This window comes from Hibiscus syriacus, unplaced genomic scaffold (genome assembly GCF_006381635.1).
Source record: "Hibiscus syriacus cultivar Baekdansim isolate YM2019G1 unplaced genomic scaffold, ASM638163v2 tig00000935_pilon, whole genome shotgun sequence".
Lineage (NCBI taxonomy): Eukaryota > Viridiplantae > Streptophyta > Magnoliopsida > Malvales > Malvaceae > Hibiscus > Hibiscus syriacus.
Window position 1 is genome coordinate 82,313 of NW_024061835.1, and position 11,951 is coordinate 94,263.

Sequence of the window (11,951 nt, forward strand, 5' to 3'; positions counted from 1 at the left end):
TTCTTAAAGGGTAACATATAAAACTAAAATTTGAGCTTATTGACTTGACCTTTGTCATAGGGTAAAAATTGATTTGACTTTTTTTATTATTACTACGGGCTTGTATTTTGTTACATATACTAAGTTCTAAGGGGAGAACTCGAATCTCGAATCTTTTCACTTTCTAAAAAGGTTAAATGGGAAACATCTGGCCTTAATTGCTACATCGATTTACTGCAAGGATGTTATATTATTACTCTAATTAATCTTTTTTTAAGGAAGAGGAAGGTTCTTTGAACAACATTAAAAAAATATAAAACTTGTATTTTGATATAATAAATAAGGACAAAATGTTTGTTGGATTAAATTGAATTTATTTAAAGTTTTCAAAAATAATTCAAAGTCCGATCATAACCTTAAAATGAGTATTTTGACCATAAGTTCCAAATTTTCAATAAGAGTTTCGAAACTTTCCAAGACAGTTTCCCAAAAAGTTTCGATACTTTGACTCCAACGGTCATATTTTTTCAACGGCTCTTTCGAAGAGTTTCAAAACTTTCTCAGATTTTCGAAACTTTGTGTGCAGAAAGTCTTCCAACGGCTCCAAATCTTCCCAAACGGCTAGAATCAGCTAGTAACTCATTCTAATATATAAAAACAAGTTCAAGACACTTGAAGAAGGATACACAACACTTATCAAAGCATTAATCATCAAGTGAGCTTTAATTTGTAAACATCTTCCTTTTTAGAGGTTTTCTTGTTTACAATTCTTTTCCTTTGTAAAGGAGTTTTGGTTATAGATAAGCCTTTGAAAAGCTAGGGAGTTTGTAAAGGTTATCTCTTTATCCTTGAAAAAGAAAGAATGCATTAGTGGATTTGTTGGAAAATTCTAAGTGATGATTTTAGGTAGTGGATGTAGACTTCATTCAGAGAATTGAACCACTATAAATCATTGTACAAATTTTCTATCTTTATACTCATTACTCCCTAAACTTCAAAAAACCAATTTACCCCCTCTTGGCATATTTCGATTAATCGATCGAACTTCATAAATCCTAACAATCGGTATCAGAGGAGGTCAAAAATCGAAGGTATAACAACCTTGTGAAGATCCTTGAAGCTCCACATCAATTTCCTAAAGCAACCGAGAATATAGCTTTTTCCTCTGGCGCTTACTATATCGAATATTCTTAACCGGTTAACAAGCCACCCTATTTCAATGGAGCAAATTATGCTTATTGAAAGAACAAGATGATGCTCTTCATTCAAGCTACCGATCTAGATGCTTGGAACTCTACCTTGACGAGTCACTCTACTCCAATTAGAGTTATGGCAGAATGGAGTGAAAGAGAGAAGAAAGAGTTCCAACTCAATGCTAAGGCTATGCACATTTTGTTTTGTGCATTAGGCCCAGATGAATATGGAAGAGTTTTCTCTTGTTTAAATGCCAATGATATTTGAGACAAGCTCCAAGTCACTCATGAAGGAACCGATGAAGTAACGTAAACGAAAATTGGTATTCTCAATCATAGCCTTGAAAAATTCAAGATGAAACCGGATGAAGACATCAAAGCTATGACGAATAGATTTTTCGTGAGTGTCAACTATCTCAAGGGATATGGAGAGATCATCCCTAACGAGAATCTTGTTAGGAAGATGATATGTTCTCTTAAAAAATCTTGGCAATCGAAGAAGACGACGATCATTGAAGCGAAAAACTTAAAAACCCTATTGCTTAATGAACTTATTGCCTACCTTCTCACTCATGAGATGATGGAAAATGAGGAAGAACAAAAAGAAGAGAAGAAACAAGAAAAAAAAAGAAAAATGTGTTGCCTTGAAATCCTCTACTCAAGATGAAAGCACCTCAAGTGAATAAGAGGATGAAGAAGAAGAAATGAACAAGTTCTTTAAAAAATTTAAACGATTCATTTCATCCAAAGAAGACAAGAAGCATGAATCGAGCAATAAGAAAGGTCCCTCGATATGCTTTGAGTACCAAATAACAGGACTTGTCAAGTATGAATGTCATCTCCTAAAGAGGAAGGGATCAAGCAAAAAGAAGGCATTTGTGGTGGCTTGGAGTGATGAAGAAAACTGCGATGATGATAAAGTAGCCAATCTATGCCTCATGGCCATCGAAGAAGACTCGGTGATAACTTTTAACTCTTTTGATTTAAATTCTTATTCATTTAAGAGTTACAAGATGCATATGATGAGTTGTATTTGGAATTTGAGGCCAAGAATTCTAAATATAAGAAATTAATTTCAAAATTTAAAGTTGAAAATAATTTGATTTTGAAAGGAAAAGTTGATTTTGAAAAACAAAATGAAACTTTGAAAAATGATTTAGAGCTTTCAAAAATCAAAATCAATGATTTAGAAAAAGAAAATTTTGATTTGAAAGTTAAGCTTGAAAGTTTAACAAAAGAAAAATAATTAATTTCTAAAAACAACTCATTATGTTTAAAAAAGACAAAATGCCCACATTGCCATTTTTATGGTCATTTGGAACATACTTGTCCTTTAAAGAAAGGAAAACATTTTGAAATTAGACAAGTATGAGTTCCTAATGGAACAAGGGCATTGAAACTAACGTTCAAGGATCTAAAGCAATTTGGATACCAAAATCCAATTAAATATCTCTTGTAGGTGTGCGGGAGCAATGATGATGAAAGTGAAGATATTCAAATGCTCTAGCCACACTTGAAAAGGAATGAGTAACTTATAAGCTTAATGTTTTTGTTTTGATTAATTTGTTGTCTATTTGTTGTATGCATGTATGAGTTTTGAACTTAAATGATTTTATGTTGATTTTTCATCTCATGTACGTTAAAAAGTGTTGTGATGAACATTTTCTGAAGTTTTAATGATTTTTCATAAATGTTTATTCATCATAATGAATTTTGGTCAAAATTGGTTTTAATGCTTTGTTTTTACAAATTTTAATTTTTGACCTTAATTTAAATATTTATGCATGTGGTTTATTGCAAATGATATATCTCTAACAATTGATATCAAATTTTCAAATGCATAACATTTTTGGATAGCTTTATGCACATGCACTTAAATACAACAATTGATATTGCATAAAGTATATTAGACTTGAATATATTGAATTTCATGTGCTACTAACATGTTTGTTCATCTTTGTAGAAATTCAATGTCTTTTCAATGTCAAGCTTTTAAAGTCAATTTTTTTAATGCATTTGTTGAGGAGGTGCTTTTGATTTTTCAAATGAATTTCAATGTAAAATTTCTACTTACTCTCCATTTTATTTTTTGAACCTAAATGTTTGAATTATTTTTTATATAACAAAAATGTGGAGAAGTATGAGTTTGAAAAATTCAATTTAAAGAATAAAAAAGTGTGAGCATTAATATTTTCCAAATATTGCTATTTTTCATTAAATGTTTTATTAAGGGGAGCTTTTGCAAAAAACTATTTTTCAAGGGTTTTGTTATATAAAAAAGGGGAGATTGTAAAAATTATATTTTGATATAACAAATAAGGGCAAAATGTTTGTTAGATTAAATTGAATTTATTCAAAGTTTTCAAAAATAATTCAAAATCCAATCAAAACCTTAAAATGAGTATTTTGACTAGAAGTTTCAAAACTTCTACAAGAGTTTCGAAACTTTCCAAGACAGTTTCCCAAAAAGTTTTGATACTTTTCAAGAGTTTCGAAACTATCTCAAGAGTTTCGAAACTTTACCTAAAGTTTCAATATTTTGGCTCCAACTGTCATATTTTTCCAACGGCTCTTTCGAAGAGTTTCGAAACTTGTGTGCAGAAAGTCTTTCAATGGCTCCAAACCTTCCCAAACAGTTAAAAACGACTAGTAACTCATTCCAACATATAAAAATAAGTTCAAGACACTTGAAAAATGATGCACAACACCTATCCAAGCATTGATCATCAAGAAATTTTTTTGCACTCTTCTATTCATTTTTCTCTAGTAAATAGCTTGTTTTTAGTGAATTTTAATTTGTAAACACGTTCCTTTTTAGATGTTTTCTTGTTTACAATTATTTTCCTTTGTAAAAGGATTTTGGTTCTAACTAAGCCTTTGAAAATTAGAGTGTTTCTAAAGATTATCTTTTTATCCTTGAAAAAGAAATAATAAATTAGTGATTTGTTGAAAAATTCTAAAGAGCTTAGGTAGTGAATGTAGATTTCATTGAATGAGTTGAACCAATATAAATCATTGTACAAATTTTACTATCTTTATACTCCTTACTTCCTAAACATCAAAAAACAAATTCGCCCCCCTCTTAACATATTTCGGTTGATCGATCGAGCTTCAACGAACCCAACCAAAAAGACCATCAGTCAATAAATTAAACATTGGAATGCATGCTGTGTTTAGAGATAACAGTGACCTGATTGGTCTTATGATTCTGATGAGTGTATGGATGAACTCTTAATTTTGGCTATCAACTCAACCAGGCACAAACCATTGATAAAAGTTGATAACTTACAAATGTACAGATTTCGTTTAGAATCATAAATCCACCAAGAACAATAATGCAAAGGGAAAGAATGAAAGAAAACCAATGATTTGCTTTGCTTTTTTGCCTCTCTTTTGAGGATTTGGTTCAATAAAACTGTCCCATATATTGATGATCATCAATTAAGATGGTCTGTCTGCTTTCAAAAGAAGATTAAAAAAAATCAATCAAGATGATGAAGGACCAAGAATCAATGGTGAAGAAGGGGGAAGTGAGCGTCTGCTTCGGCTTCTTCCTCGAGTTTGAGATTGAGTGATCGAAGGCGATGAGTTCGAAGAAGAGGTCGAAGATGACGTGAATCTGTTGGAATCGTTTGCCAATTTCTTCTTTTCTCCTTCACAAGATTTGTCTTCGATTCTGTGATGCCCAACTTTGGTAGCATTTAAAGTCACCGGAAGAACACAGTTGCAGAAGAAGCCTACAAACGCAAAACTAAAGTCAAATTCTGAAAACAGAAATCAAAATCAATAAAATGAATGAACATATTGCAGTACATGTGTTACAGAACTATTCTTATAGATGTCACTTGATCCGAATAACATAAATAAAACTGACAAAAGCATTGACTCAATTCTTCCGTTGTTGACACCTTCAACCATTATATATCCTACCCAGGAACGAAATCAGTTTCCATGGACTTAAAACAGCAAATTGATTGAAAAGAAAACATTAAACAGCAGAGGTGGCTTAGTCTTACCAATTCTAGCAAGGCGATTGACCCAGCTTGGGATTGGATTCCCAGTCAACCTGATGCAAGCATCATTGCAGAAATGGTTACAGTTTTTGGTGATCAAATTGTAAGCATTTCCTTTGTATTCCTCAGCTAAATCCTCCATAATTCCCCTCACATCCACAGGACCCAACTCCGTTTTCCCTATCAAAATTGATTTCCTAAAGCTGAACCCTTCGCAGTGTTTTGGTTCTGCCTCAAATATCCCTGTTGTTGGATATTCGTGAGCCCCAAACGCATATTCAACCCCATGAACTGCCACCCCAAAAGAAAACCCATAAATCAGCTGCTTAAAAACAAATAGCAGGAAACCAATTCCACAAGCTCACTTCAGCTAATGTTTTCAGCTTTTTTTCTTTCTTGATCTAAAAATGAAAAAAAAAAAAAAGAACATCTAAAGAATCCAATCCAATGATTTAGCAAAAACAAAAACACCCAACCCATAGATCTAGCTTCCAAAACTGGAAGCAGAAACCATTACATAAAAGAAGCTAAAAAAAGTTGGAATTTTTGTTTAAAGAAGGAAGGTTCATTGTTGAAAGTTGAAAGTGGTAAATTGCAAGAAAACTGACCTTGAACACCAGAATGATAAACCCCAAGTCCGAACCAATAAGCATAGCCATTCATTGGCGTTAGATCGTACACGTTCAGATACACTGGTACAGATCCTGTTTCCACGCAACTCGAATTTTTACGACACAGCATCTTTTCTCAGGGGCGAAAATTATTCGAAGGCCTTTTTTTTTTAATGACAATGATAGTCGTTTGTTTAATGAAGAAGATCGCTGATATAATATAAAAAGAGAAACCAGCTTTTTTTATAAATAAATATGGTAAAGTCGGGAATAGGAATCTTCCGATTAGTGATTACGGGCATCATCGGCGGCAGATAGTGGCAGCGCTGCCCCTGATTTCTTTTTTATATATTAATTTACATATATTTTTATAATAACTTGAAAAACATTTGCAACATATATATAGTTAATTTAATCTAAATTCGGACATTTTGTGGGACAAATTAAAAATAATCCATGAATAATAGGAGTTGGAGTTTGGAAAAATAACGAGGATTGCCATTGTGTGCTTTGTTTAAGAATTCCGAAACTCCTTTTTTATTTTTATTCTTCTGTAGAAAGTAACGAATACTCATTATGTTACATGGCGGTACATTGTACCCATCGGCAAATGCGTTTAGCTTTTCCTTTCTCAAAAATTGATTTGATTTTTTTATTAAATTAGTTTAATTATAAGAGATATTATTTGTTTTTAAGACTTAATTATTTCATTTGCTAATAAACGTTCAAATATCTACAGCTCAGTCAGGGTGAATAAGCGCTCATCTTGAAATCTGATTTTTTTCGATTAGTTATTTATTTTAGTGATGGTGTCCATCTTGAAATTTGAGTTTTTTTATTAATTAATTATTTATTTTACGGACGATGCCCACCCTGAAATTGTATTTGTACTCATCCCATCTAAAAATTTTATATTGTTAACATATGTGTGCCCACCCCGAAAAATATTTATGGATCCGTCACGGAATATCATGCAATCATTAGTGCTCGAATCCAAAATACATAAGAATAACAATGATACTTTTAACAATTATGATCATTTGGTTTGTGCTTATTTAGAAAATCTTTAAAAAGAAACCAATAGGGGTTAGAAAATCTTTGTACGAATACTCTTCCACCAAAATCAGGTGTGCAACGCGGGTCTATATAGATTAATCAAGACAAATCTCTGAACCGAAAGGTCAACTAAAAAAGATTTTAAAAAGAAAATCAGATTTTTTTTCATTAGATTTAATATGATTATACATATAATAATAAATGAATGCCGTTTAATATTTATGCCAATAAATCTGTGTTGTATATAATTCTATTGTTCTTTTTAGAATAAAAGGAACTGTTTGATATTTGATGATCTTCATTTTAGGTGCAGACAAGGGAGATGGGATCAGTCGGATTAGATTGTATTAGTTTAATGTAAACGTCAATTAATAAATGAACTCTAAAATGCCATTTACTTGTTTTTTAATCATCAATTTATTATAAAGGGGTATGGAATGGATCCTACACTTGTCACTGAAATAACCCAAGAATATTTTAATGTTATCAAAAATTAAAATTTAATTTGATGGCATGAAAAACCCTATAAACATAGTTTTCTTTTATTCCCGTGTCGCTCGTCTATTTCTTTTTCATATTTGTTAATTGGAAGCGGTAACAACTTTTAATGTTGGTCGTCGATCGTCGATATTTTTTATTTTCTTTTTTTTTCTATATCATATCTTTATTTTTTTAATAAGTTAACATGTGTTGCACGTTTTCATTTGTCTTTATGACATATTTTCTTATGTTTTTTTAGCATTTTTTGGATTCTTTGGCTGTTTTTATTTATCTCTTTTCTAAGGGTTGATTTCACATCGTCACGACTGATCAAGATGACTCTTATATGATATCTTGTGATCTTCCCTGCTTTGCACTCTTGGATTGAATTTGAATATCCATTTGCGTTCGTGGATAGTTTTTCATGTATGGTCATCTTTTGATCATCTTTTATGGTTCGTTTGCCGATGCGATCAGATATGTTTGTATCTATTTTTGTTTGAGTTTCTTGGTTAGATTTAATCTTTCTTTGTATGGTCTTATGTGATATTAAATTACTAGTTTTATTTCAATTATTATAAGAAATTTTCTAATTATATACTTAATTTACGATTGTGATTGTAAATCTTTATTGTAATATGAGATATTTCTATTTTGAATAAAATTAGTTGATTCTGTAAAAAAAAATTGATGGCATGAAAAATATATTATATAATTGGAGAGTGAGGGAATTTAAATAGTTATTAAAATAAATTCAATACTTATTAATTTTATTATTACAAAATTTATATTGACATCAGTTTTGATTTAATTCTGAAGAATATGAATAAATTCTTAGTTTAACTTAATGCTTAAGTGAAAACCCTTTGTGATAGAGGTATTGAATTTGAATCCTCTTTCTTTCTAATTGCACAACTTATTTTTCTTTATTTTTGTGTTATCACTTTAGATATAAAACATTAACATATTATTGGATTGAGCAACATACTATGCTTTTCGAGAAGCTCAACATCCAACAGCCAGGCCATCAGCATCTCTAACAACCTCGACGCACGTCAATAAAACCATGGGATTACTTTTGGAGGCAAAATTGGCCCAATCCAATAAAGGGAGTGAATAATTGGCCCAATAGGACAGGTAGGATTTTATTTTGGGATTCACGACATTTGTTACAATGTTTCTGGAACTAGTCACATTAAGGTGATGTGTTCTAATAGAAAATATATTTTATTCGATTGATTCTTCTGATTTATTATTTAATTATTTTTTTGGAACTCGTCCTCTTGAGGCGATGACTTTTATTAAAATAATATTTTTAATATTTTTTCTAATATGGAGTTTTAAAAAAATATATAAAGAAAAAAATAAATAAAATTCGTCATGTCGATGTGATGAGTTCCGTCTATCATACTGAGGTTTTATTTAGTTCATAAACATACAACTATTTTTTATTATGTTTTAATCCTTGTAATTAGTAGTCTCATCAAAAGTAATATTCAGTTCTTCGATTCTCCATGCTTTTTTTTTGTTGTTGTTCACATACAAATTGAAATCATGCTTTTGGGTCTCAATCATTTATCTTTGTTTCTTCATCATTGTTCTTAGTTGGTGGGATATTCGAGTTGGAAGCAACATCCTCAACCATACAATCAATGTCGACATCAATTAACTATACAAACAAAGCGACATTAGATATATAATTTTAGTAGTATTTATCAATCATACCAACAAGGTCATAATCATTGCTTAGATGAAACTTCATGCATGGTAGTGACGATTATAATATAATGAAGATATTCTTCTATTGCTTCTGAGTTTAACCCTTCTTTATATTTTCAATTTTAACTCATTTAGTTGAATGTTTTCTTAAAAAACATGCTTAAAGATTTGCAATAATAAAAAATAATTGTAGGAATAATAGCCATGCTAGGAAAAAAGTCAAGCTTTGAAAGTAAAAGACTCAAACTTTTTTTTTAGATTTTTTTACTTCAAATGAGTAAAATACCTTTAACCTCACACATATTTATAGGCCACCAAGAAGCGCTTCATGTAGGACGAGAATATAAAAAAATAGGTTTATGAAAAACTACATAACATTAAATAAAAACATATAAAAATAGGTTTGTATCAATCCTTGTCTGATATAACATTGGAATGAAGTGATATAATACTGAAATGAAGTGATTAGGCACTGAAAATGTTTTTTCATTGTGTATTAATTGATGTATGAGAAAATGAAGTTTTTCTGAAATGAAGTGATATATTACTGAAAATTTTCTAAAGTGAAATAATTGGGCACTGAAAAGTTTTTATCATTGTGTATTAATTGGTGTATGAGAAAAGGATGTAATACATGGTCATTGCTGATAGCTCATTTGTGAAAATTTTCTGAAATGAAGTGATATATTATTGAAAAGTTTTTGAAGTGAAGTGATTATGACTCGAAATTTTTTTTCCATTTTGTATTAAATGGTGTATAAGAAAATGTCATTTTTCTGAAATGAAGTAATATATCACTTAAAAGTTTCTAAAATGAAGTGATATCTCACTAAAAAGTTTCTATCACTGAGTTGATTGGTCATTGATAATAGCTTCTTTTTTTTCAAAAATTTGCTTATGTTATGTGAATCTTCACAAAACTTTTACTTTCTAAAACTTTATTGAACCACTAGAAACTTTTCTCAAGCAATGGCTAACAAATTTTTCACAATTGTCCATTAAAATGGCTAAATTATACGAACTGATGATGGTGTTTTGTTTACGTCATAAAGGCCCGTAAACATGATGTTCTGTTGGGATTTAAGATGAAGCTCAAATTGAACAACCAAATACTTGCCAAGAGGGGGCGAATTGGCTTTTAGAGTTTAGAGAGTGAAGAGTAAAAAGAGATAGAAAATTTGCACAAGGATTTATAGTAGTTCGACTTCTCAACCAAGTCTACATCTATTACATAAGCTTCTAACTTAGTATTTTCTAACAAATTCACTAATTTGTTCTTTCTTTTTACAAGACAAAGAGATAACCTTTACAAATCCCTATATTTTCGATGGCTAAGATAGAATCACTCCCCTTTTACAAAGGATAAAAGGTGTAAACAAGAAAAACCTCTCACAAGGGAGGTGTTTACAAAATTTAAGCTCACAAGAAAACAAATAAAAGATTTGCACTGAGCTCAAAACATAAATATTTACATGAGAGAGGAAAATAAAAATTGAAAGCTATTCTCTTGTGTTTGATTGCTTGGATAGGTGTTCTAACCCTTCTTCAAGTGTTCTAACCCTTCTTCAAGTGTTCTAACCCTTCTTCAAGTGTTCTCAACTTGTTTTTATATGTTGGAATGAGCTTGTAGCCATTTCTAGTCGTTGGGGATTATTTTTATGCAAAATAAAACTGCATAGGACAGGGAGTATCGGTACTCCTATAACGAGTATCGGTACTGCCTGTGTAATTTTTAAATAAACTAGTCGTTACTAGCCGTTGGGCCTGATCAGTATCGATACTATGCTTCATGGTATCGATACCACTATGTAAAATAGTATTAATACCCCCTTGAGTATCGGTACCTATTTTGAATTATGGAATTTGAGCTTTTTGGAAAACAACTGGTAGTATTGATACTACCTAGAGAGTATCGATACTTCTATCACCTTTAGTATCGATACCACATGAACAATATCGGTACTGTTCATATAGTATTGATACTATAAGAACAGTATCAGTACTACATACTTAGAAAACTATTTTATGCTCAAATTCTAGTTTAATGGACTTTGAATTATTTTTGAAAACTTTGAACAAATTCAATCAAGTCCAAAAATATTGTGCCTTAATTTTTTATATCAAAATATTATAAAACATAGTTCAACAATCTCCCCATTTTTGTATATAATAAAACATTTGAAAAATTGTTTTGGCAAAACTCTCCCTTAATAAAACATTTAATGAAAAAGATACATATTTGGAAAATATTAAAGTTCCCCATTTTTCATTGAGAAATTGAATTTTTCAAACCTATACTTCTCCCCCTTTTTGTTATATCAAAAATAATTCAAACTTTAAAGTTCAAAAATAACAATGGAGAGTAAGTGGTAAATTTTAGCATAAAATCATTTGAAAAATCAAAGCTCCCCCTCAATAAAAGCATTCCAAACAAAAAAATTGACTTTAAAAGCATTACACTTAAAAGATATTGAATTTCAACAAGGGTGAACAAACAAGTTAGTAGCACAAGAAACTCAATATATCTAAGTCTAATATACTTTATGCAATACAAATTTTTGTATTTAAGTGCATGTGCATAAAACTATAAAAAAATGTTATGCATTTGAAAATTAATATCAATTGTTAGAGAGATATAATTTGAAATAAATCACATGCATAAACATTTAAATTAAGGTCAAAAATTAAAATTTACAAAAATAAAGCATTAAAACCAATTTTGACCAAAATTCATTATGATGAACAAACATTTAGAAAACATTAAACTTTAGAAATGTCATCACAACACTTTTAGCATACATGAGATAGAAAATATAAAATTATTAAAAAAAAAAAAACTTAGGCATGTTTAAACTAAATGAGAAACCAATTATGCAAGATAATCAAAATAAACTTAGATG

The 11,951-nt window shown here is 30.3% G+C and overlaps 1 protein-coding gene across 2 annotated transcripts; it reads right to left on the bottom strand.

Moving 5' to 3' along the window:
- Positions 1–4,572: 4,572 nt before the first annotated feature.
- On the bottom strand, positions 4,573–6,022 carry LOC120118432 (deSI-like protein At4g17486). 2 transcript variants are annotated; one of them, XM_039138469.1, is made up of 3 exons: positions 5,794–6,022; positions 5,189–5,476; positions 4,573–4,861 (listed from the first exon to the last, which is right to left on the bottom strand). In XM_039138469.1, exons 1-3 carry the CDS (start codon positions 5,924–5,926, stop codon positions 4,659–4,661), a joined length of 624 nt encoding a protein of 207 aa, XP_038994400.1. In that variant the 5' UTR covers positions 5,927–6,022; the 3' UTR covers positions 4,573–4,658. The 2 variants fall into 2 exon arrangements, with proteins under 2 accessions (XP_038994400.1, XP_038994392.1); XM_039138461.1 differs by having other exon boundaries at positions 4,573–4,909; positions 5,794–6,018.
- Positions 6,023–11,951: the final 5,929 nt, after the last annotated feature.